Source organism: Bos javanicus, chromosome 26, assembly GCF_032452875.1.
Source record: "Bos javanicus breed banteng chromosome 26, ARS-OSU_banteng_1.0, whole genome shotgun sequence".
Lineage (NCBI taxonomy): Eukaryota > Metazoa > Chordata > Mammalia > Artiodactyla > Bovidae > Bos > Bos javanicus.
In genome coordinates this window covers 43,894,272-43,919,923 of record NC_083893.1, presented here as the reverse complement: position 1 = coordinate 43,919,923, position 25,652 = coordinate 43,894,272, and the positions used below count along the sequence as shown (strand labels likewise).

The window sequence follows — 25,652 nt, the reverse complement described above, 5'->3', positions numbered from 1 at the left end:
TTTTAATATGCTGTCTAGGTTGGTCATAACTTTTCTTCCAAGGAGCAAGCGTCTTTTAATTTCATACAGTTAAAAATGTTTCAAGTTGCCAGAAGCACTGGAGAATGTCTCAGTTAATGTGAGGTGAGATGTAAAGTCTAATTGCTACTTCATCTTCCTGGCATTTCCTGGGCTCTTACTGGGTTCCTCCAGCAAGACTGTAGGCACAGTGGGTTCTGGGCACAGTGGCTTGAAATTAACTGGATTCTGAAGCATGCGGTTGATGAGTCCCATCTGGAACTGAGGGAGCATTGTCTATCCAGCATGGCCCCTTTGTAGAAGCCGACCTTGACAGTGACCTGGCTAAGCCATCTTGTCTTCAGTGCTGGGGGCCTCATGTGGCCCCCTTAAAGCCTGGCTCTACATTGTGGTCCCTGCACTTCATCCAGAATACCTGTGAATCTCGCCCATTCCCACGTGCCAGCCAGCCATCCACCCTCAGCATCCTTCCCCAGCCTTGGCACCTGAGCCTCACGGTCCCCTTTGCATCTCTGACTCCTGCCTTACCATAGAGAGCTTGAAGTGGATATCTGAACCTCAGGCTTCAGGAAGCCCATGGGTCTTGTGCGTTCTGCATGCCCAGCCTGAACGAGGGCAAAGGGTGGGTTACGCCAAAGAGAAAGACAACCCAAGTCAGGGAGGGAGGCAATCGCTAGGCAACCCAGAGTTTGTTTCCCAGGTAACGGGATGCATGGACTGATGCTGTGGATGGACGCGTTGCAGCAGTGGCCCCTCAGCCTCTCCAGATGCCTGCCTGGTACCCACTGTTGTTTTCCCTTGTGATGACTTTTTAATTAACTGCTTGGATGTCTAGTCCTGACCATGAACTTTACAAATGTTGTCTGGTTAACCCTCCTGACAGCACACACCACCCCCCAACCCTGGAGTGAAGTTGGGGTGTTCTTCACCCAGTGGGAGGAATAGCCTGGGCCAAGTGAGCACGTTTGCCCACGAGGTCCTCCAGGAGCCCAGCCTTGGGCTTTGTAGGAGGCGTTGGGGGCGAGGAGAAGCTGGAGGAAGAGAATGGGTCCTTTCGGGCTTGTCTCGCCATCTCACTCTCAGGGTGGGTGTGGACCCCAAGTTGGCACCGGCCGCCCCCGCCCCCCACCCCCACCCCCAACTGTCTGCTCCGGTGAAGTACTTGCCACCTTGTGCTTCTTCCTTGTCTGCTAACAGGACAGCGGTGCCGTCTCAGGGGTGAGGGGAGGGTGTGGGTGCCAGGTGACATCCCTGCTCCCCACTTCTCCCTCTGCGGGGTGTCCAGGGATCCTGTCTGCAGATGTCGCTCTTGGTCTTTGGGGTATGTTATCCCCATCTGCACACAGCACCTCGGCTCTCATGGACCTTTCCGTTGGGGGCAAAGCAGGATGCTCGTGGGGTGCGCACCAGCCCCCCCAACAAGCAGCTGGCCTCAGTGCTGTGGGATGTGGGCTGGGGACCCTGTCCCCACTCGGGAACTCAGCTTTACTTGGCCACCGCCCCCCTTGGGGGAACCAGGTCCCGAGGAGGCAGTAAAGGTCTGGCTGCCACTTGAGGGCTGGGAGGGACCTTGATCACTCGTGATCCCCAGCCAGGCGCTGCCCAGAGGTAGCCTGCTGCCCCCAGCCACCCCGGCTGGTTCTTCCCAGGCCAGAACAAAAGGCTTTTCTCTGCTAGAGTTCAAAGAGACGATTGTCTCCTGAAGCTGCAGCTGTGGCGTGGGAGCACCATCCAGGACACATCCAGGTCGTGCGGGCGCTGGGAGGCCGGGTCCTGAGCCCTGGTGGCCGACTGAGGAGGGGCCTCACCCATGGCCATCTCATGGCAGCCGCGAGGGGAGCCCTTTCCAGCAGTTCTGGGCTGGGAGACCGAGGTCCCATGGGTGAGCACGTCAGCGGCTCCTGCTTTGGCCTTCGGGAGCCTGAGTGAGCCCGGTGCTGAAGAGAATAAAGAGATTCTGTGCTCGGCCTGGCCCTGGTGCAGTGGCCATCGTCAGAGTTTATCTGAACATCTGAGAACCTCAGATGTGTGGAAGGCTGTCTTGGGACCTGTGATCTGTGATACCAGCTGACTTGCACTATGGTCCTTTGAGAAGATTCATTTGTCAAGTCCCCGGCAGGCCACCTGCCCCCACCACCCAGCACACCCCAGCACGCACGCACGCACGCACACACACACGCACACACACACACACACCTGCCCCCACCACCCAGCACACCCCAGCGCACACGCACACACACACACCTGCCCCCACCACCCAGCACACCCCAGCGCACACACACACACACACACCTGCCCCCACCACCCAGCACACCCCAGCGCACACGCACACACACACACCTGCCCCCACCACCCAGCACACCCCAGCGTGCGCGCGCACGCACGCACGTACACACACACACACACCACCCCCCCTGCCCCTTGTGATTTGATAAGAAAACAGGAGTGGCCCTGTCCTGGCCACCTGGTGCTGTAGTTCCTCCTGAAGCCCAGGGATGGGTCGTGGTGATTTAACATAGTGAAAGTCGCTCGGCCGTGTCCAACTCTCTGGGACCCCATGGACTATACAGTCCATCGAATTCTCCAGGCCAGAACACAGGAGCAGGTAGCCTTTCCCTTCTCCAGGGGATCTTCCCAACCCAGGGATCGAACCCAGGTCTCCCACATTGCAAGCAGATCCTTTACCAGCTGAGCCACCAGGGAAGCCTGAGAAAACAGGAGTGGGTAGCCTATCCCTTCTCCAGAGGATCTTCCCGACCCAGGAATCAAACCAGGGCCTTTTGCATTGCAGGCAGATTCTTTACCAACTGAGCTATCAGGGAAGCCCAGGAAAGTGATTGAACATGGGGGCCAAAAATCCAAGACCTTCCAGTGTGAACGTGAAGGGAATGGTTTGGTCATAGAGGATGAGTGGCCCTGGGCTGACGTGTGTGCCCCGATGATGGGTCCCCACAGCGGAGGGCAGATCAGTCCTCCGTCATTTGGGTTGGAGGCACGGCGCCACTGGAGAATGTGGCCTTAGGCAGCGTGCGGGCAGGCCCGCCCCCTCGCCAGCTGTGGGGCCAGCATCCTTTGTCTCCACTGGAACCATCAGCACATGAAAACAGCTCTGGCTGGTCTAGGTAGCTGACTTGCACTGTGGTCCTTTGAGAAGATTCCTTTTGTCAAGTCCCCAGCAGGCCTCCTGCACCCCCCATCACCACCACCACACCACATGCACACCCCACACACACACTCACACTCTCATACACACATGCCCCTTCTCCACCACCTCAGACTGACTGCTTCTCCTCACCGAGCCCAGTGAGAGGGTGCCCGTTGCCCAGGGTTTCCTCCAGGAAGCTCTTACAGGATGTTGTTTAGTCGCCGGTCGTGTCCGAGTCTTTGTGACCCCGTGGACCGCAGCACGCCAGGCTCCTCTGTGCTCCACTGTCTCCCAGAGTGTGTTCAGGTCCATGTCCCTTGAGTCGATGATGCTATCTAACCATCCCATCCTCTGTCGCCCCCTTCAATCTTTCCCAGCATCAGGGTCTTTTCTAATAAGTCGGCTCTTCGCATCAGGTGGCCAAAGGATTGGACCTTTGGCTTCATCCCGCAGTATGCTGGCGCCCTAACGTGTCCCTCTTGTTTCACTTCGGCACATGTCACGCGTGTTTAGAAGGGCAGCGGGGCCTGGCGGGGACAACAAGGCACAGCATAGGGGCCAAGTGAAGTCTGCTCTACCTCCAGGAGCCGTGGGCTAGACCCTCTCGGATGTCCTGAGGTCTCTGGGTCTTGGAGGTTTAGGGGCAGCCGGGCAGCCCCAAGGCTGTCCCTGGTGGCAGCAGTGGGTGTGGGCTTGACCCGATCCCACATGGCAATAGAGCTGGCCGCATGTGGCCCTGTAGGGGGGCATCTTAGCTCCTGTCAAAATAAGCTGCTCAGATGTTCCTTCTCTGTCTCCTGGGCTGGTCCCAGAATCCTCCCAGGAGGGACGCACGTGGATGCTGGAGTTGGGGCACCTCCCTGGGGGATCCCCGGCCACTTGGCACACGCACCCTGTCCCCTCCCTCCTCCTAGGTATCCGCCCCCAGATCATGAACGGCCCCCTGCACCCCCGCCCCCTGGTGGCGCTGCTCGACGGCAGAGACTGCACCGTAGAGATGCCCATCCTGAAGGACCTGGCCACCGTGGCCTTCTGCGACGCACAGTCCACCCAGGAGATCCACGAGAAGGTGGGCCCCGCCCCATCCTGCCCGCCCGGCTGGGGTCGCCCCTTAGGTCAGGTGGCAGCAGCTGGCACTCAGCGAGCGCCCCTGCCAGGCCCCACTTCTTTCTACCCTGGTCTCGGCTGGCCAGTGCCTTGCCCCTCGTCCCTGAGGCTGCCCCCTGCCCCCATTCCCTGGCATCACCCAGAGTCACCAGCAGGCCCCCAGAGCCCCACCAGGGCCCTCTCCCCTAGGGGGATGCCGTGGACACCCAGGCCGCGCCCTCACCGGTCATCTTCCTGCCAGAACTCAAGGGCGATGGGGGCCTCCAACTGTGCTCTGCTCGCCCCTTCACAGGTTTTAAACGAGGCAGTCGGTGCCATGATGTATCACACCATCACGCTCACCAGGGAGGACCTGGAGAAGTTCAAGGCCCTGAGAGTGATCGTGCGGATAGGCAGCGGCTATGACAACGTCGACATCAAGGCTGCGGGCGAACTCGGTAAGTGTCCGGCGGTGCCTGCCGAGTGCCCGATGGAGCAGATGAGGCCGGAACTGAGACAGCGCCCTGCTGGCTCCGGGCAGGAGGGTGGTAGCTGGTTTCAGAGGGAACCTAGCCAGCCAGACACACTTCCCTGCTGGAGGCAGAGGCCCCATCGAGGGGCCTGGGGGTTGTGCTGGGCTCTCTCACTTGGGAAGGACGTGAGCCAGACGAAGCCACAAGCCCTCCCCTGCAGAGGGGACTGCGTGAGCGGCCGCAGCCCTGTGCCAGCCAGCCAGGACCCACCAACCTAAGGTTGCTCTCGCTGAGTGCACAGCGTGGTGTTCCTGGGGTGGGGGGCGCCCTTTTCTGAGTCTCCTCCGGTCCTGGGGTGGCACCATCTCCCCAGGGCCGCCGTCCACACGGGAACCTTCCCAGGTCAGGGCAGTGCAGGGGGGCCACTGCCCAGCGTCCCCCCGCCCACCCAGCAGATGGGCACCTGAAGGCGGGGCTCCACGCCCCGAGGGAGGGCATTGGCATGGCGGCCTGGCACCTGACGTGGGCACTAAGCATGTTGGAACGTTGGCAGAGATTCAAGGGCCCAATTTGAACATTCTTTGGCATTGCCCTTCTTTGGGATTGGAATGAAAACTGACCTTTTCAGGTCCTGTGGCCACTGCTGAGGTCTCCAGATTTGCTGGCATGTTGAGTGCAGCACTCTGAACAGCCTCATCTTTTAGGATTTGAAATAGCTCAGCTGGAATTCCATCACCTCCACTGCCGTCACCCCACCACCAAGGGGCCCAAGCTTTGACCACAGGGGTTCCCAGGCTGCCCTGCTGTCTTTGGAGGGGCCAGGGAGGTCCTGCTGGACAAGCCCTTCTGAAGTCAGCTTCCTTGCTGTCTTGAAGGATGTCGACCCAGCACCTAGTATGCAGGTTATGATCTGCCTGGTGCTCTGCGACCATGAGGCTGAGGCAGGCACCTCCCAGTGCCCAGGAACCCAGGCCTCTGAGCCCCTGCCTGCTCCAGCAACAGGCAGGAGGGCACACGTGGTGCCTGGCTCAGTCAGCTCAGTGTCACACCTGCGTGTGACCACCTACGCACGTGGGACCTGATGGTTCTGGCCGCAGCCCACTGACAGCCACCTGCTGCCTCTCCAGCTGGGTGCGCCCGGTGGGCTGCAGCTCCCCGCTGAGGTCCCCTGCGTGCCTCAGGGCCACACCCAGTTCCTGAGCCGCAGGAGGAGTTTTATGGGCACCAGCAGGAAGCAGAGGGAACCCTGACCCCAGTGGGGCCTGTTCTGAGTGGTGCTGAGTCTGGTTTGATTCTCCATGAGGGCACCGGCCTGTTGTGCGATCTGGCAGGTGGTCTGGGAATTTGGGCCCCAGCAGGTGGGGCTTGCCGCCCAGGTGACCCCCGAGGAAAAAGCAGGAGGTGGTCCCTGCCCCTCGGGTTCTTCTCTTCCCCTCACCCATCCCGAGTGGGGTGCCTTGTGGCAGGTGGCTCAGAAGATCAATCTTGGTTTTTTCTGGGTGCCCCCTGGCCAGTCTCCAGCATCTCAACCCCTTCCCCAGGGCTCACTTGACCCTGTCCAAGAGAAGGGTCACGACAGGGGTCTGGCCGAGGGGGCTCCCACGTCCACCCTGAGTCACTCTCAGCCCCTCTTTGTCGCCACAGAGAAGCTTGGGGAAGATGTGAGCCTCCAAAAGCATGTCTAATGTAAACTAAAATTTTCCATTTTCCCCTGGCGTCAGAAGAATGTTTTTGTTTGAAAACAAACGTTCTTTGTGCTCTGGATGGAGCTGAGGTCCCAAGTTCAAGCAGCGACTGAGAAAGTGGGGCCCGGCTCCCCAAGGGCTCTGCACCCTTCCCTCCGCCCCGCCCCCCCTTCCTGTCTCCATAGTGTGGCCCCTCGTGGCGTGGCCACCCACACGTGTATGCCATCGGGCTTCCTTGCCCAGACCCAGCTATTCCTCTGGGGCGGGGGCGGGCTGGATGGGGGAGGCGCCTGCCATCTCTGCAGTCGCGGGGGCTGCACCCGAGTGGGGCCCCGCGGCCCTTACCCCCACCCCCACCGCAGAGGCCAGCCAGGGGCCTGCAATGTCGGGTTGGAGGATGTAAACTGCGTGTCCGCGGAGGCCTTTTCACTGACCCTGCTCCGATCTGATAAGAGCGCGGCTTCAGGGACATCTGCTGGGCTGTCGGAAAAGGGGTGTTTTCAAATGTGGAATCTGCGGAAGGAGCCCGGGCCTCCATCCAGCCGTCCTTTGTCTGCACGTGCCCTTCGCCACTTATTCGGTCAGTTGACCTGTAATGAGGATGGAAGAGCAGGTGGCCCATGTCTGCCCCTCTGGACGATACCCCGGGTTCCTGGCGTGTGTTCCCAGGAAGGCAGCTCCCCTCCAGCGCGCCCTAGGGCCTGGGCAGGTAGAGGATGTGTTGCCCCAGGGTCCAGGAAGGAGCAGGATGAGGCGGACAGTGGCTGGCAAGAGCCCGGGCCCAGACCGAGCACCATCCCTCTGAGCTTTTCTGGCAAGCTTGCTGATCTGGTGTCCAGTCTGGCCCAGGTCAGCAGATGAGAGCAGAGAGCAAAAGCAGCTCCTCCTGGGGGTTCGCCAAGCTCAGGGCAGCTCTCTTGGGGTGATGACATAGAAGGGGGTGCTCCACGGAGTGGGTCCCGTGTCCTGTCCCTGCAGGACAGCTGCAGGTACCCTGTGCCCCCACCCCTGACCGGGAGACAGAGGAAGGCAGGGGCCCGAAGCTGCAGCCCTGCTGGGTTTGCTGGGTTCCTGCGCCTGGGGTTCAGGGCGGACCTTTGCAGCCAGGCCGCCACACTGGGCCATCTGGACACCTGCGTTCCTCCTGGAAAGCTGCTTGAGAGGCCGCCTCAGGCCTTTGTTGGGGCAGGGCAGGTGGGGGGGGGTCGTTGCAGGCCTGCTGGGCAGCTGGAGGAGCTGTCCCTCCCCGGTCTGACAAATACTCTCCTCCCCCGGCCAGTGAGGAGAGTCAGTGCCCAGGCCCTTCCCACGTGAAACCTGGGGCAGGACTCCCCGAAGGCCTCCCGGTGCTGGCAGACTGGCCTTCGTCTCTGCTCCTCATGCAGACCCCGAGGGCTCAGTCTTCCGCAGCTGCTCTCAGCCCTGCAATGCTTTGCAAAAGCTGGGTGGGCACCTGTCGCTCGATCTTCTTTCTGCCCGAGCGGGAGAGGGGTTGGGGTCCGCGGGACAAAGGTGAGACTGGACGACAGATGCATCCTGTCTCAGCCCGCGAGCCTTGAAGGTGTTTGTTTCTAATTCTGTCTTGCCTTTTTTAAAAAAAAAAGCAATAACACATTCATGACTTTAGACTCTTAGAATACAATTTTCAACAAAAGGCCAGTCTCCATACCCCAGCCCCACCTCGAGAGCAGGATCCAGGAGTTCATGCGTGGCAAGGAACCTCTGGGTCTCCAGGCCCCGAGGCCCTTCAGGGGCGGGGCCTGCTCGCTGCCTTCCTGCCACTGGACGAGGGTGGTGGTCAGAGCTGGCTCGCTGCTCACTTCGCAGAGATGTAGGTCTAGAAGCACGGGGTGGGGGGGGACGTGGGGTCAGTGAGGGGCTGAGGGGTGGTGAGCCAAGCCCTGGACAGCAATCCTCCTGGGATGGCCGTGGGGCTGGAGGCCCCCAGGCCACAGAGACCCTGACCCACAAGGATGACACGCGCACCGAGTGGCTTGCACCGGCCAACGCTGCCGCCCTGGGTGGCCTGGAAGCCCTGGCGCTTCCCCACGGAACGCGGGGCTCTGATCCCCGCGCCTGGCCTGTCTTTCCCAGGGATCGCCGTGTGCAACATCCCGTCCGCGGCGGTGGAGGAGACGGCGGACTCAACCATCTGCCACATCCTTAACCTGTACCGGCGGAACACCTGGCTGTACCAGGCGCTGCGGGAAGGCACAAGGGTGCAGAGCGTTGAGCAGATCCGGGAGGTCGCCTCGGGGGCCGCCCGCATCCGCGGGGAGACACTGGGCCTCATTGGCTTCGGTAAGTGCGCCCCGCCCACCGCCCGGGGAGGGGCTGCCGCAGGGACCCTCGGGGAGGCTTCACTGCAGCTGTAGGAGGCCCTCTTGGGCCCAGAGGAGGGCTATGGTTGCGTGGCTTGGGAGGTCAGAGGTCAAAGCTGGCTAGGGAGCTGACCCCCAGGGAAGATGGGGATTGCTTCTGGAAGACACCGCCTGATGGGTGTGGGGAAGGGAGGAGGCGGCAGGAGAGCATCCCCAGGGAGGGACCGTGCTCCCTGACCGCCCCCAGGGGCAGAGGGTGAAGGGCAGTGGCGTGCTTGGCAGCTGGTGCCCGGGTGGAAACCTGGGCAGCAGGCCGGGCTGAGCACCCGAAGGTGCCAGGCAGGGGTGGGTGTTTCTGAAGGATTTCGAGCCAGACGGTCAGATCATCAGCTTGGAAAACTCACCAGGGGAAACATGAGACCCAGCTGGCTGCTCTGGGCGGGCCTGGGGCGGGTTAGCCCTGTGGGGAGCTGGTGGGGGGCCACACTGGGTGGAGAGCAGCAGGACTGCCAGGCTGTAGGCAACACAGGGACCCGAGTCAAACAGGAGGGGGCTCTTGCTGGCTGCTGCATGTCAGTCCTGCTCCTTCCAGTTCTGTGACCTTGAGGAAAGGTCAAGAACTCTACCTCAAGGACCTTCCAGGACTGGACCTCTCTCTGCCTCAGTCTCCCCCGTCTGTACACTGGGGATGAGTGATACACAGCAGCTGCCCCTTAGAACTCAAAGAAGGCATGAGAATCCCGTGGGGTCGGTGCTGTCTGCAGGGTTTGGCTTCCAGAAGGTTCCCCCAAGCTGTCCCTCAGCCCTGAGCTTGGAGCTCTGTCTCTGAATAACAGGACCCCTGGGATGGCCATGGTGCCACCTTCAACAGGTAGAGGGAGCGTCTTCCAGGAACGCACATCTTTCCCGCACCTGAGTCTTGAGTCTAAGAGCCCAGGTGTCGGGTGATCACACTCGCGGAGGTAAACTTGTTACAAGAGTCCAGCTTTGTTTTTTCTTGAGTGGAAGGTGGAAAAGGACTAAGAAACGCTGGTGCCGAGCCGTAGCACCCTCTGCTGGTGCTGAAGGGCTTCCTGCTGCTCTAGGAGGTGGGCCTTGGAACTGGTTCTTAGACCATCATGCGTTCTTGCCCCCGGTGGGCTCTGGCCACCATTAAGACCCTTGCCATGCGTGTGGCCTGGCCACATGGAAGAACACTCGTTTCCATGGCTTCTGACTCCAGGCATCACAGCAGGTTCTTAGAGGGGTCATTTCTCGCACTGTATCCTTCCCCATCCGCCTTCTGAAAGCCAGTCCCGTGATGCCAGCCCACCTGCTGCAGGCTGTAATCCAAGCCCCCCACCCCCACCCCCACCCCGGTCACAGCGCCCCATACACCGTTTCTCCCTGCTGCCTCTGCTGGTCTCTCTCTAGCTTCCCAGAACTGCAGGCGGATCCGAGACAGGAGGGGGCTCGGTCGTGGGCAGCCTCGCCCCCTGCTGCCCGCCATCCAGGGCTGGAAGCACCCACTTGCCTAAGATTCTGCCTAGCTGCGGCAGCGGGCCCCCGAGTGTGGAGCGGGTGCCGCCAAACCCAGTTCATGCCATCACGTGGGGCCCTGGACGGGCCATCCCGAGCTTGACCCCGGCCCGCACTGGCCCAAAGGCAGTGATCAAGGCCAGCCTCCAGGTTGGGGACGAGCATGAAAGTCTGGAGGGAAAGCCTGCCGTCAGTGACAGCGTGTGTACACAACACAACTCACACACCACACCACACACGCACGCGCCAGGACAGTTGGGATCTCCGACACTGGGTTTGACCTCCAAGTTGCGAACAAGCTTGAAAATATGAAGGGAAAGCCTGCCATCGGGGACAGTGTGTACACACACCAAGGCCAGACTGGGTTTTGACCAAGTCAGTAAGAGAATTCAGCATCAGGTATTGTACAGTTTAGTCAGGAAAGCCCCATGGTGGAAAGATGAGGGTCTGTGAATTTGCGAGCCGCAGAGCCGTGAGACATGACGTTGAAACTGGCCGTGACCCTCAGCCCCTGGAGCCGCCACCCAGACCCCGTCTCCCCTTAAAGCGTCAGGACACGGGGCAGTGGGGGTGGTGCTGAGGACCCACGAAGCAGAGTTGGGGGTGTTCTGGTATTGGCTGTGAGCTCCCAGCAGCCGCGTGGCGGGGCCGTGTCCCACATCTCAGGTTCATTAGAGGAGGGTCTTTCGGTCGCCCTTGTTCCAGCCCATCTGTCATGGCAGCTCTTCTGCCATGTGTGGCTGTAGTTCCTGCTTCACTGTGTGAGTGGTGACCCTGGGGACGGCTGGCATGAGGAGTATCCTGGTGACCCCTGCAGCTGTCCCTTCCGAAGGGCCTTCTGAAACCTTCGCCTCCAAAGCACAGCCGCTGTTACCAGTGCTGCCTGTTGAGATGCCGGTTCCGCTGGAGGGGGAGCCGGTCCGCCACCCCCTGCCCTCCGGTGGGCTTCCTGTTCCTTTCCCCTCCTGCACAGTGGAGCAGTGGTCTTCCCACCAGGATTTATTCTGTGCTGTCCCCGAATTGGCCCCTTCAAACATCATTCACACCATTTTGTGTTCCAGCTGAAAACTGCTTTGGAAAGTAAAGTGCTCCACCCCTGGGGGTCAGTGGGAGTCAGGGAAGCCTTTGCATCCTGTTAGGTGACTTGTGGGCCCAGTCCACACTCCACACAAGCTCAGAGCCCCACCAGACCGGTTCCCCATGGCAATGAGCACTCAGGCCAGAGTGCAGTGATCAGTTTACCCCCTTCATGAGCAAACAAACCTGGTGGTAATTACATAAGAGAACAGTCCTGGTTCAACACTGAGAGCAATAACGAGATGAAGCTCAGCTTAAGAAGGCTGCTGTGTAAGCAAACAAGGAGGGGAAAGATAAATATGGAGGGAGAGAATGCTGGTGGTTGGGAGGCAGGAGACAGACACGTGGAGGCCACTGGATTGTTCTCTCTGGTTATGTTTGAAAATGTGCATAACAATGACTGTTTTGAAAAAAAGCAACATCTGATAGTAAGTACACTTGATCAGCATTGCATTGCTCACCCAGGGAGCTGGCCTGGCTTCTGCCCAAGTGACCCAGGAAGGAAGAAGTGCTGGCGTGGCATTGCCAAACCTTGGGTGTTCAGGTCCTTCAGCAGCCACCACTGCTTGGCTCCAACTGCCAGCAGGCACGGCCAGCCCAGCTTCCCAGTCCCAGAAATAATGCAGGCAGCAGAGGTGGGGCACACCCCGCAAGGCCACCCAGCCTGGTGACAAGGAGCGGCAGGAGGGGCCGGCCTCACTCACCGGGACGCTCTCTTTCCGCACAGGTCGCACGGGGCAGGCGGTTGCCGTTCGAGCCAAGGCCTTTGGATTCAGCGTCCTATTTTATGACCCCTACTTGCAGGATGGGACGGAGCGGTCCCTGGGCGTGCAGAGGGTCTATACCCTGCAGGACTTACTGTACCAGAGCGACTGCGTCTCCCTGCACTGCAATCTCAACGAGCATAACCACCACCTCATCAATGACTTCACTATAAAGCAGGTAAATGGAAACGACACTGGAGAACTTCTCTCCAAATGAAGGGGAAACGGGAAACTCCTGCAGCCCCACTTCCCTCCTGAAACCTCCCGAGGGGGCAGCATCTGCTCACCAGCTTCTCTCCCACCCTGCCCCCCTCACCCCCCCAGATGAGGCAAGGCGCCTTCCTAGTGAACGCAGCCCGCGGCGGACTGGTGGATGAGAAAGCCTTAGCCCAAGCCCTCAAAGAAGGCAGGATACGAGGGGCGGCCCTTGACGTGCACGAGTCGGAGCCTTTCAGGTTGGTTTGGGGAGACTGTGGAGATGTTTGCAGCTGGAGCTCAGGACTCACACAGGGACTTGTAGGACCCAGGTCCTCACCCAACTCCTCGCTGTGAACTTGGGGCAGCTGCCCAGACAGGTCCTGGGGAGGAGGCTTTAACCAGAGGCTAAAGGACTCCATTCTAAGGGCTGTACTGTATTCTCACAAAGGGTAAAAGGGCTAGAAGTTCCCCCAAAGATCACCAGAAAGGGGGCCGGCAGAAAAATAGGGAGAGCAGGCTGTGTCCACAGCCCGACCATCCCAGTGAGAGGCAGGCCAGTCAGTCCTCCAGAGAACTGTTTCCTCTTCCTGAGTACTCCTGACATTGTCATTACAGAGCAGTTGTATGAGTGGGTTCTGAAAGTCCCAACCCCGTAGAACACACCCTGCAGAATCCCTGTTTTATCTGCGTCAGCTAACATCCCACATGGCCAAGAGCTCCCGTTTGACCAGTCAGACAGGGAGTGATGTGCACTCGTCTCATTTCCTATGTTTTTGTACATTCACCCAGCTTTGCTCAGGGTCCCTTGAAAGATGCACCGAATCTCATCTGTACTCCCCACACAGCCTGGTACAGTGAGCAAGCCTCACTGGAGATGCGGGAGGCGGCCGCCACCGAGATCCGCCGGGCCATCACAGGTGAGCAGGCCGCAGATGTCAGGGTGAGAGGGCTTGCCGTGGGCAGGAATTGCTTTTAGGGGTCAAGTCGAAGAAATGTGCTAATTGGGCCGTGCTTCTTTCAGAGGAAACCAATCCCCTTTTGTATTACCCAACGTGAAGTTTTGCGGACCTGGAGGGGGAGCTGCCCTTCTGTTAGGCTGAGGGACCCATGTGGCTCAGACCTGGAACAGGTCGTATGCTGGGAAATTATGAGCCAGCCCTTCCTATTAACAAGTAGGAGACTTGGGGAAGCTTCCCTGGAGGCTTAGTGGTTGGGACTCTCCCTTCCAGCGCAGGGTGTGCAGGTTTGATCCCTGGTCGGGAGCGAAGATTCCCACATGCCTTGTGGCTAAAATACCAAAACATACACAGTATTATAACCAAGACTTTTAAAATGGTGCAGAAGTAAAGAGACTAGCGTGGTAGGTGTTCCCCCAAAACAGCCAAGTATAATGTTTAACTTCATTGTATGATTAATTTCAACCGTCTTATTCCAGGTCGCATCCCAGAGAGCTTAAGAAACTGTGTGAACAAGGAATTCTTTGTCACAACAGCTCCCTGGTCAGTAATAGATCAGCAAGCAATTCATCCAGAGCTCAATGGTGCCACATACAGGTGAGGAGAGGAATGGCCAGGGCCCTGCTCCCCAGGGGTGGGGGTGGGGGGCATAAAGCCAACGGGAGCACTGGCGGGAAATCCAGTCCCGTCCCCTCATCCCTGGTTTCGGTGGAGCAAATTTTAAGTTTTGGGGCAGGGCTGAGAATTGAAATTTCTATTTTAAAGGATACAGACTTTGAACCACTGTGCCAGGATGTGATTAAATATTTAGTGTGTGTAACAGGACCTGTACATGAAAGCTCCTGCTCTGGGCAAGCAGAGCTAAGTTATTTCTTCCCAGGTCCCATGGCTTTATTTTCATTTCACAGGTTCTATTCAAGTTCCGCTTGTGTTTTATCCCCATAAGCATTTTCAAGCCACACTTGAGCCCAGCCCCAGGTTGGATTCCCCTGTACCCTTTAAGAGTCACATCCTAATTATTCGTCTAGACACAGCAAGGCTCCTTGGCCCCTAGGAAAATTGCTTGTGCTGGAAGGGCTTGCAGCTCACAGGGATCCTGTCTGGCAAGAGTCCCCTTGCGTGGTCCCTGACCAGCCTCACTGTCACAGGCTACAGGATGCAGAGTAGCATAGCTTCCAGAGGGGAACACCATCCCCTTTACCACAACTGTGAAGGGCTGGGTAACTCAGATGAATTCTAAAGCCCCTGCCTCATAAGTACGTTCTGTCCTCAAAAAATGTGCATGTACCGAGTCACATTTGTGCACTGCGTACACACACAGCCATCCCTGTGCCTGCAGTGTAAGACGAACCCGTGTGCAGCTGCCCTCCAGGTATCTTCAGGGGGCCAGGCCTCCAGCCCATCGCCAGCTCACCATCGGCCCTGCTGCCCTTCCGCATCTGTTACAGGAGCACATAACCAACCAGTGTAGGACGTCACACCTTAGTAAGCGCACTTCAGGCTATTAGTGAAGTGCAAGTCACTCAGTCGTGTCTGACTCTTTGCGACCCAGGCCAGAATACTGGAGTGAGTGGCCTTTCCCTTCTCTGGGGGATCTTCCCAACTCAGGGATCGAACCCAGGTCTCTTGCACTGCAGGCAGATCCTCTACCAGCTGAGCCACAAGGGAAGCCTATGCTGTTAGGAAATCATTAAATCCATTGACAATAGAAGACCCGGAGAACTTGAGTCTGTTTCGTACAGAAATGTTTACCCAGTGCAACACAGTTTCCCCAAACACAGTTAGTATGGGTTATTCACCGTCGTCTAAAAGCTACAAAATTAGTGCTTTATTGTTTATGAATTAGATGTCAGTGTTTAAATTTCCTGTGTGTATTCCTCCTTGCTTTGCAGGTAGGAAATTATTATTATATACATTCCATAAAAAAGGCAGAGCCAAGAGGTTGGCAACTTCCTGACCCTGAACTTAACCAGCCCTTTCTCTTGTGTGCGCCTCAGATACCCGCCAGGCATCGTGGGCGTGGCTCCGGGAGGACTTCCTGCTGCCATGGAAGGGATCATCCCCGGAGGCATCCCGGTGACCCACAACCTCCCCACGGTGGCACATCCCTCCCAAGCTCCCTCTCCCAACCAGCCCACGAAACACGGGGACAATCGAGAGCACCCCAACGAGCAATAGCAGCGAGTGATGAAAGGTAATCATTCAGATACACCTGGGACCAAGAGACAGTGAAAAATGAACTAAGAGAAAAGGAATTTGACAGTCTTTTTAACTGATTCTGGACATATGCATCATTGACGTTGCAGTGTTACAGCTACAGAAGAGCTAGAAGCCGAGACGTGGGAAAACTGAAGATGTTGTCGTCTGCTTGCGGAAGCGCTGAAAGAGACTAGGACGTGATTTATTAACGACCAACTTCTGTTATTGTGTGTTAAGTTTTTCATCTGTGCATCAAATCACAAAGAATAAATAGATCTTTTTCCTTTATCAGTCCCTTGGGCACAGGAGGTCCTGAACACCTTGCTCTAGAATGTTGCATCAAGAGTTCCAAACATCAAAATAAAATATTAAGAGGAAATCCCCACCCTATGACTCTAGTCCCTTCGGTCCACGGGGCTGGTTACCTCTTTTGCTAATAGGAAGATTAAATTACTACAAAATGGGGAGAAAGCTGTCTGCCTGTGTTAGACACCGCGAACACGGGATTGAAGACAGTACAAGCTCCTGTACAGAGAATTCTCTCCCATCTGAACTGCGTACTGAGCGGGCAAGTTGGTTGTGAGTTCAGTAAAACCCTCTGATGATGCAAAAAAAGAAAAAAGTATTAAGTTTCACAAGCTGTTTGTACTCAAATATATTTTCTCAGTTTCAGATCCTCAGCTATTTTATTGAGTGGAAAGTCTTGAACTGAAAGGGTTCAAGAAGAATAATGTTGCATTTCCTTATGTCTCAGGAAACACTTTTTATGGTAACTTGTCAGATTGTCTATGAACAAACCCACTTTTTTAGACATTGATAAAGTCTTCTTTTCTTCACGTGATATTTTATACAAGAACACTTCAGGTGTGTTATTAGATGTGACTGATTTTAACAAATCCTATTAGATTTGTATCAGCTAGTTACATGTTATATTCATAGTCTTTTGTGAATCATCGCCTTTTTGTTTAAAAGATGGCCTATTTTGAGCCTTTGTATAGGTACATTCCTGTTTTTGTGACAAAAAGAAAAAAAAAAACCTTTAAAACTGTCCCAAACAGAAAAATAATGGCTATCAGAAATATGTTTTGTTTTAGTGTGAGTTACCGTTACTGTATTTGTTTATTGTAAAGGTGGACATTTAGCGTTCAGTGCAGTTTTCAATAAAAAGTAATAAAAATTTCTGTTAAGCTTTGAAATTCAAGTACATCTCACTAATGTAAAAGTTCTCTCGAGATGTTAACTCAATTAGCCCATTTCTTTCCCAACTCTTGTTGTTCCCAGGTTCAAAGATTAACAATACTTTCCTATTTCATAACCAGACTCAAGAATGCTGATAATTACTTCATGTGATAAACCAAAACTTCACGTATATCCATTCTTAAGATGAAATGGGTGGATTAGAACTAAGTTAATTCAAGAAACAAAATTGGTCAAGTTTTAGTTTTGATTTTAATTTACCCAAAAGTAAAATTACCTGACCCAAGCATTAATGCAGGAAAGGGAGGTGAATCTCAAAAAATTGTTTGTAAATGATATTTACAAAGAAATGTTGCAAAATAATTAACATCAGTCATTTCCATGTGTGAAGAACTTTCAGTTGATTTAATAAGTCTTCCTTTCTTAAATAGCATTAAATCCCTTCTGTAAATGCTGGTTAAGTCCAACAAGTCCAGATATCAAACACCTTTACAACTGCCCCGCCTCTTTCCATTTAAAAAAAAGTCATGGCAACTGAAAACATCAACCTCCTCACTCATTTTAAGGTGGTGGTCCTATCCCAACTTTCCCGTGAAAAATTACATTAAAGCCACCTGACATGGATCGAGGTGGAGCGCATGGTTACTGACCTGTATCACCACTCCGGGGAGCGGAGCGGCGGTTCGCTGTCATCTTCATAACCACATGTCAAGCGTAATCAGTGCAGGGATGACATCTGCACACCAAGGAGGCCCCACCCGCCCATGCGCAGCAGTATCCCCTTAACACAGACTCGTCTGTCACAGGATGAGCCTAAGAGCCAAAGACATGAAAAGGCAGGCAGGCCCACATCCTGTCTTTTAATTTGAACAGAAACCACCACGCTGTATTCTCCCAAGAGGAACCGTAAAGTCAAGTCCATACAGTTCAGGTATTACCGTCCAGAGTCAACCAAAAGACACTGAGTTATCTGTCACCCCGCCACATGGAATCTGAGAAAGGACTGCAAATTCTGTCTTGGGATGATAGTTATGGCTGTTTGATAGTTCAAGAGCTTAACATAGCATTGACTCACCAAAATGTTAGCCTTTACCAGCCAATCTGCTGTGAAAACCATTTAAAGCTCCGCCAAGTCTGAAGCCTAAGAACTGGAGCGTATATATATATATATATATATATATATACACACACACACACACACACACACACACACACACATATATAGTTCTTTCCCACAGGGAAGAATGCTGTACCTGTTAAGCTAGATGTGGCCAGGGTCACTGATCTACAAATAGAGGCACCTCAGGGGACACATCACTCAGCAGACACAGCACGTGGAGGCCGAAGACCGAGCTGCGGCTTCCCGAACAGCACTGACTATCCTGGAGACCCTAGCCACCAGATGCTTCTCCCTCAAACCTTTCCTCTGTCTTCTTCAACTGGCTTAACCGCAACTAGAATGGGTTGTCTGGCCACTAAAGAATTCTTCCTATATATGAAGAAAAGTTCATAGGGATGCTATGCTAAGTAGTCAGAATGGCAGCCTTCTAAATCCTTAATTACTGTCCAAAACGAAAGCAAACCAGAGGATCAATTTTGTAAGAAAACATCAGCCCCTTGAAACAGTAACATACCAATATTATATCAAAATTCATTTATATGGGATCCAATTGCAAATATTCTTCCTGCAAGTTTTAGCATGCAGCAGCAGCGATCTTTCATCCTGGAAACACCTTTCAGGGAGGGAAGAAAGAACTAAAGAGATGACATCTCACAGGTATTTTACTATTTTTAGTATTTCAGCATCAAATCTGAGGTTGTGTACATTTCAATACCATCTAAATAGAACTTAGAAGAAAACAAGAAGCAAATATTAAAAGGTTTTCACAGCCTTTTTATCAAAGGGAAAGAGTGTGTATGTGTGTTTGAAATTCCTTGCCACATCAATAGTCTACAAAGTGCTTATCAGGACACTAAGTCTTTTTGTGTTCCTGAGATAGGTCTGAAATTTTTACCCAGTATTGAATGTATACCTGAAGTGGTCAAATAATACTTTTACAGAAAGTTTTTCTACCTAAGATTATAGTTATAACTTTAAATAAGAATGGCCACAATTAACCAACATGCAAAAATTCTCAGACTACTCACTGAGAAATTCATTATACAATGCATTTAAACCACCTTACTGCATTCTTAAAATCTTTATTCTATTCTGAACGGAAATTCGCAATTAGCCCAAGCAAAGGCATGCCTTTCTAACACAATTTGCTTAAAGCAGAGTTGATGATAAAGAATCCAAAGACCCTCTGCACGACAACCTGGGAGTCTAATGTCCACAGAGGCAAGTGAGCAGACTTCACATAATTCATTCAGTTCAAGTGGGCTGGCTCCCCAACCACTGCCCTAATGTATATCCATGGGGTAACTACTCACAAGGAGACTGCTGCCCAGAGTCTGGTGGAGGAAGCCTCAGTTTAAGAGCACTCTTCCAAACAAATAAATACCTAAATACCAAAAGGCGGCTTATCAGAAACTGAAAAAGACAAAATAAGAGAAACCAAAACCCTTTTCAAAACAAGGGAACGATGTCTACATGAAGTTCACTCAATAAAAAATTCTGACTTTTCTTACAGTTTGTTCCTTAAAGATTTGATTTTATTGGGCACAACAGGAACTAAATTACTAATAAAAAATAAAAGCTTGTTTTTATTTTTATGTTTTGCTATGGATAATTTGTACAAAGTTTCCAAATCTCTACCGAGCTCTAGTGAGACAGAATGTAAAATGGATCTTTTCAGATGGAAGTAGAATGCCAGGTTCTACTTTAAAAAGAATTATCTCAAAGGAACAAAGAGTGACCTGCCATGTGCTTTTGGAGGTGCCCATGCTGGAAAAACTTCTCAATAATATGAAGATGCTGGTACAACTTTTCCTATTACACAACTTCTTACACAACCACATGCGTTACATTTATAGACAGATTTACAATCTGAAAGGAAAAAAGTTCTGTCTTAATAAAATTAGTTTTTTGTTTCTTTTTTACAAACTGTAGTCCAAAGTTCTGTCTCCTCATGCAGCAGACACATCGTCTCTGTTGGGTATGGATCAGAAAAAACCCTTCCAAGCAGAACCTGCCAGGTTCGCTTCATTCCATGCCGTGTGCTCTGCTTGGAGCAACACACTCATGTGGGGTCCCGCACAGAGCTGATACCTTGGTCTTCTGTTCTTGGATTTTTTTTTTCATTCATCTTCATCATCTTCGTCTTCCTCTCCATCAGATAGGGATGTACAAGGCCGGATCTGTCGGTAGCGGTCAAGCCATTTTTCTACCATTTGCGTGACCAGGGGGTGATTTCGCCGCCGAGAGCTCTTCTGCATGGCCACGAGAACGCCTCCCTCAGTCACGCAGCAGTCCAGCCACTCCCTGAGCAGTTTTTCTTGCTGTTCCTCATTACCTAGCTTTTAGAGGAATGTGAAGAAAAGGAAAAATAATATGACAGATCAGAGATATGACAGGAAAAATTTCATAGAGACCTACAGCTGGTATGATTAACGGAAGGGCCAGAGCAACGAAGTGTTTCAACCTAGGTTCTACTCTCATCAATTTTATGTTTAAAACCCTATGGGTAAAATGTCAACTTGAAAATTCACAGACAAACCTAGAGGGAAGAACGGCCTAATGATAAGTTCATTTGTTTGATATAATGGCAAAAAGGAAGTGTTCTCCAATACATTGATTCTGGCAAAGAAAAGACTAGAAAGAAAAGTTGCAGCTTCAAAAAGAACAAGGTAAGTTTGCTCAGAAAGCTATGTACAGGGTGAAGTTACAAAAATTATCTATGAATTTTTTTCTTAATGTTATGCTTATAAAAGTTTTATAATTATTACTATATTAAATAAAAGACCAATACTTTTTATAAGAATATGGGTTTTCTGCGAGTATTCTTTCACACCTTCTCATCACTTCCCTGCAGCTACAGGGAGCTCCTACCTGCTGCTCCCACCACTGCCCAGGTACCTAGTCTCACCTGAGCGGCCAGTGCGCCTCTTCTATGCAAACTGGCTGCTGGCTCCCTAGCTCACCCACAGTAAAAGTCAGAAAAATTTAAAAGACTGCTGATGGCCACCCCGCAGCCTCAGCCTCCTCTCCCCCTTGCCCAGTCCCCACAAGCCACACCAGCCTTCCAATTCCCTCTGCTACAACTCTCCTCCCCCAGTTCCTGCAAGACTCCTTCCTCTTGAAGTCTCAATTCAAGCGCCACCTCCTCAGTGACACCTTACCTTACCGCCCCCAGTTCAGCCACCGACACCCTGCACCCCATCCCTCCCTTTCCCCCTCACCCCATCTTTTTACTTCTCCTCAGCACTCATCACTACCTGAGGGCATGGACTTCCATCTTCACCGCTTTATCTCCACACAACACCTCCTACACAGCTGTTCTGAGAAGGTAAACTTCAGTCTGTCTGACTAGGATTTATAGAAAGTGACAATTACTATGACTAAACTCAAAACTGTAAGTGGTAGTGCAGATAACAGCACACCCCAGAGACACCCAAGGCCAGGTTCTGGCCCAGCGCTGCTACTTTGAGGAGTTAAAGTGAGAGACAGGCGTCTTACCTCCTGAGCAGAAAGAAAGTGCACGTGGAGTAACTTCCTCTCACTGTCAACCAGAGGCAGAAACGTGATGGTGACATCGTCATCGGTGTTCAGGTTAGCACCAGCACCTCGGTTACCATAGCCATCATTTTCCATGGCAACCAAAGCAGAGAAGTGGCCCCTTGTATAGCCCAGAGCAATCGGACTTTTCCAACAAAAACTCTGTTCCCACAACAAAGGCAAATATACACCTGGAAAGAGGGAAGAAAATCACAATGGGATTTTCAGGATGTGACTGCAATGTGCCTTAAAATAATAAACAAGAAAGTTCCAAAATACTAATGATAATGGTTTACCTTGAAACCGAGTATATCCTAAAGTTTCTCCCCGAAAACTTTTATAATATTTTACTCCATAAACTATAATTGGTCGTCTAAGAATATGTGCAAGTACAAAAATGTGAGTCTGCTCCAAACTTGCTCCAGGCTGTACAGAACAAAACAAAAGAAAGAATTTCTCTTTAAAACATCCACTACCACCCTGGAAAACTGACATGTATAACAAAACGCTGCCCTCCTTCAGCACACTATCTCCATTCATTAAAAAAAAGTATGGCACTACTACTGTCAAGCTAAGAATGATTCCTCAAGTAGCAAAGTCCAATAAAAGACATCTGCAAAGCTTATACACAGATATCCTTCGCTATCCAAACTCAAGAACTAAACAGATCTGGTTAAATACTGATCTGAGGAATAAGAGATTCAGACAACAAAGGAGTCTTATTCACATAACTGCCTTCTGGTCAGTTTCCTCGTGAACTACAACAGGGTCCCCCCGAAGTGGAGAGAGGAGCCCTACTGTCCCACAGGGATACAAACAGCTTGCAAATGGCCACATCACCTAACACAGAAACACTCGACTGGCCGCCTTCCCTCAGCAACGACTCTGACAGCAGCTTTACAGCAGGTGCGTGTCTCAGACACACACCCCGCCCAAAGGGCGAACCCCGCCCAAATGGCCCAATGACAGAAGGGACTTCCCTCATGTTGTACTAAGGAATTATGGTGATTTCTGCAGAGAAAAGAAGTGATTTGTTGTGCATATACATGAATTTTACAGTTCAGTATATTAATGAAGTGAAAGTTGCTCAGTCCTGTCCGACTCTTTGTGACCCCACGGACTGTATAGTCCATGGAATTCTCCAGGCCAGAATACTGGAGTAAGGCCTTTCCCTTCTCCAGGTCATCTTCCCAACCCAGGGATCAAACCCAGGTCTCCCGCATTGCAGGTGGATTCTTTACCAGCTGAGCCACCAGGGAAGCCCAAGAATACTGGAGTGGGTAGCCTATCCCTTCTGCAGCGGATCTTCCCGACCCAGGAATTGAACTGGGGTCTCCGGCACTGCAGGCAGATTCTTTACCATTCTCATTCATACTTCCCTGAGCTATGAGCGAAGTATATTAATAACACTTCACAAAACTAGCGCACGTCTGAGAGACAACTCAACACATCTATACAAGTTCATTCCAATCACTTCTGTCCACGGAACCTTCTCCATGGCCTACCTCACGTGGACACAGCATCAACCAGGCAGCCCTACGAAGACCACAACTTTAGCCTCAGGGGCCTCACAGCGCACCATCAGCACAGGAGTGCCCATTATCAGTGAGTGATCTTGGACACAGAACGGGAGCTAACCCACAGATGGGTAAAGCAGGCATAAAGCTGCCATTTTTTTTTAAATTTTTATTTGAATATAGTTTATTTACAATGCTGTGCTAGTTTCTGCAGTAAAGTGAAATCATTTATACATAGACATACACCCACTCTTTCTTAGATTCTTTTCCTATAAAGATCATTACAGAGTTCCCTGTGCTATGCAGTAGGTCTTCAGTTATCAATTTTATATGTAGCAGTGCGTGTATGTCAATCCCCCAGAGCTACCTCTCCGTGAGGACAACATAACTGAAGAGCTATCTGGGGAAATATTTACGAGGTTAGAATCACCAAGTAAAACGTTCATTCTGACAGTTTTCTAGTCACTTAACATAAAAACATACTGCCCTCCCTGTTCGGCAGTGAGGCCTATGGTCACAGAGCCAATCAGCAGTCAATGGAACCTGAGCCACCTGATGCCAAGTCCTCGACTCTCCTCTGTACCACTCTGCCCCAACGTGGTCTCACTGCAAACCAAGGCATGCAGAGCAGCGGCCTCACTTTTTTCAGAGAAGCAACATGCCTGGAAGCATTCTTACCTGACTAGCAAGAGACAGTATAAATGCCCAGTCTTCTTGCCACTGTTCTTCTCTCAAGGAAAAATGTAAACCAAAGCTCTGAGAATACCAGGACTCCCAATCTTTCCAACGTGTATAAAACCTAAAAAACAACACAGTAAAAAAGAAGCCTTTCTATAAACAGTTCATTTAATGTTCTAATCATTTATTTAATGTAGTCTTTAAGCACATCATATGCAGAGATTTAATAATTCATTTTACCTGGCTTGAAGTAAATTTTTCAAATTAAAAATGCCTCCACTCTGCTAGCAGACACTTTTTAACATATCTTCAGACATAATCTGATTCACCACCCACCAAACTTTCATCAGAACTTCAAACACTAATGACAAGAACAGCTGATTTCAACTGTCTACTATTGGTTTACAAATGAAAAACACTCAAAATCATCTGAGAGTTTGGATAAAATCAAAGACACTTTACTCCATTAATGAACAGTATCCACTACTTGGTCACAGATTTAGAAATAGCCCATGTGTTTACGAGAATATCAAAATCACTTCCTTGAGATTTCATTACATAAAATTATTTAAGTATCACATGATAATAAAATCCAACTATAAAAATAATCCCCTCTTCATGCTTAATACCTCTCTAAATACTTCAGCCTAATAAATTATGAAGATTAAAACTCAAACTAGGCCACTGGTAGACTGAATTACTAAAACAAAACATTCTTTTTCTTTATAACATCAAGTATACAATTAAATAAAGCCAGATATAATTACATTGAAAACTGTGATCTTACAAACCAGCAAAGGCCTCTGAAGACAGATTAACCAGTAACATATTACAAACAGTTAACCAGTTTGTAACATTACAATCCTCTCACATGTAATGAACTATCAATCCCCAATACTTCTATGTACTTGAATTCTAGGTGAAAGAATAAAAAGATCAGAAAACATTCCCTCGCTATTGTTGAAAAGTTAAGGTATTAAATGTCTTAGTGTCACACGTTTCTTTAACTTAATGTAGGGTTTTGTAAAAAGTAAACTAATGTTATTTTAGATTTAAAATAGAATGTTACAGAGGCTTAACTCTTGATTAGAAAAAAAACTTTTTTTCTATTTACAGTAACCACAGGTTTTTTCTTTATAATTCAGGAATGTAAGTTTCAATGCCAAATGTTTAAAAATAAAATATGGATATCCCTCTTAAAATACCTAAGATATACAGAAATATATTTTAATGTACAAATGACAAAATATATTGTTTTGATATCAGTTTGGGAGAATTACTGTGAAACAGAAAGTTATTACAAACTGAAAGATGTATGTGGTAAGAAATTTCTTGGTTAGTGCCTAAAATCATTTTAATATTGAGACAGCTAAATTTGCCAGAAATCAAATGATGACTACACTCAAAACTAAAGAAGACTGCAGAATAAAGAGGTTCAAAAATATATTTAAAAATCACACCCACCACAAAGACCTAACTGTCCATCTACCTGACTCAGTCAAGGACACAAATCCAAACATGAGACTAAGTGAGATAGCGATACAATTTGGCTTAACATTCAAAAATCAATTTCAGGATGATAAGACTTAACACTCTATCTGATAATACTCCCGAAATTAATCTCCACGTTCAGTGCAATTTCTATCAAAATCCTAGAGGGCTTTTCTGCAGAAGCTAGAACCTAAAATTTGCCTAGAAGTCCAAAGGGAATAGTGAAAAGGAGGATAAAGTTGGAAAAAAAAAAAAAAAAAGAAGGATAAAGTTGGAAGACTTAATATTCCTGATTTCAAAACCTACTACAAAGCTATAATCATCAAGATAATCTAACACTGGCATAAAGACAGACATAGAGATCAACAGGAAAAACCAAGAGTCCAGAAACAAACCTTTATTTTATGAAAATATTTTTCAACAAAAGTACCAAGTATTTGAATGAAAAAAATAAAATAAATTTAAAAACTGTAAATAACTATAATAAATATGTTAAGCGCTCCCTAATGGAAAAAGACAGCATGCAAGAGCAGATGGGCAATTGAGACAGAGAGATGGAAATCCTAAGACAGAACCAAAATGAAATTTCAGAGAGCAAAAGCACTAACAGAAATGAAAGTATTTTTGACAGCTTTATTAGCAGACTGGGCTTGGCTAAAGAAAGAACCTCTT

At 50.9% G+C, this 25,652-nt stretch overlaps 2 protein-coding genes across 11 annotated transcripts in view; one reads left to right on the top strand and one right to left on the bottom strand.

Moving 5' to 3' along the window:
- The window catches only part of CTBP2 (C-terminal binding protein 2), a 168,284-nt gene extending 151,648 nt beyond the window's left edge, over positions 1-16,636 (top strand). For 4 of the 7 annotated variants that reach the window (XM_061403824.1, XM_061403826.1, XM_061403825.1 and 1 more), the window contains exons 4-12: positions 719-796; positions 4,078-4,232; positions 4,563-4,707; positions 8,502-8,708; positions 12,051-12,265; positions 12,412-12,542; positions 13,075-13,202; positions 13,721-13,838; positions 15,239-16,636. In XM_061403824.1, the coding sequence (XP_061259808.1) occupies positions 719-796; positions 4,078-4,232; positions 4,563-4,707; positions 8,502-8,708; positions 12,051-12,265; positions 12,412-12,542; positions 13,075-13,202; positions 13,721-13,838; positions 15,239-15,419 (1,358 nt within the window). In that variant the 3' untranslated portion in view covers positions 15,420-16,636. The remainder of the gene's footprint in view (positions 1-718; positions 797-4,077; positions 4,233-4,562; positions 4,708-8,501; positions 8,709-12,050; positions 12,266-12,411; positions 12,543-13,074; positions 13,203-13,720; positions 13,839-15,238) is intronic. The other 3 variants (XM_061403830.1, XM_061403829.1, XM_061403823.1) reach the window with 2 other exon arrangements.
- A 234-nt stretch (positions 16,637-16,870) lies between these two features.
- ZRANB1 (zinc finger RANBP2-type containing 1) overlaps positions 16,871-25,652 on the bottom strand; it is a 75,262-nt gene continuing 66,480 nt past the window's right edge. For 2 of the 4 annotated variants that reach the window (XM_061403831.1, XM_061403832.1), the window contains 4 exons: positions 23,490-23,610; positions 21,591-21,720; positions 21,256-21,485; positions 16,871-20,096 (listed from right to left, as the gene is read on the bottom strand). In XM_061403831.1, the coding sequence (XP_061259815.1) occupies positions 19,878-20,096; positions 21,256-21,485; positions 21,591-21,720; positions 23,490-23,610 (700 nt within the window). In that variant the 3' untranslated portion in view covers positions 16,871-19,877. Of the gene's footprint in view, positions 20,097-21,255; positions 21,486-21,590; positions 21,721-23,489; positions 23,611-25,652 lie in introns of those variants that run through there. The other 2 variants (XM_061403833.1, XM_061403834.1) reach the window with 2 other exon arrangements.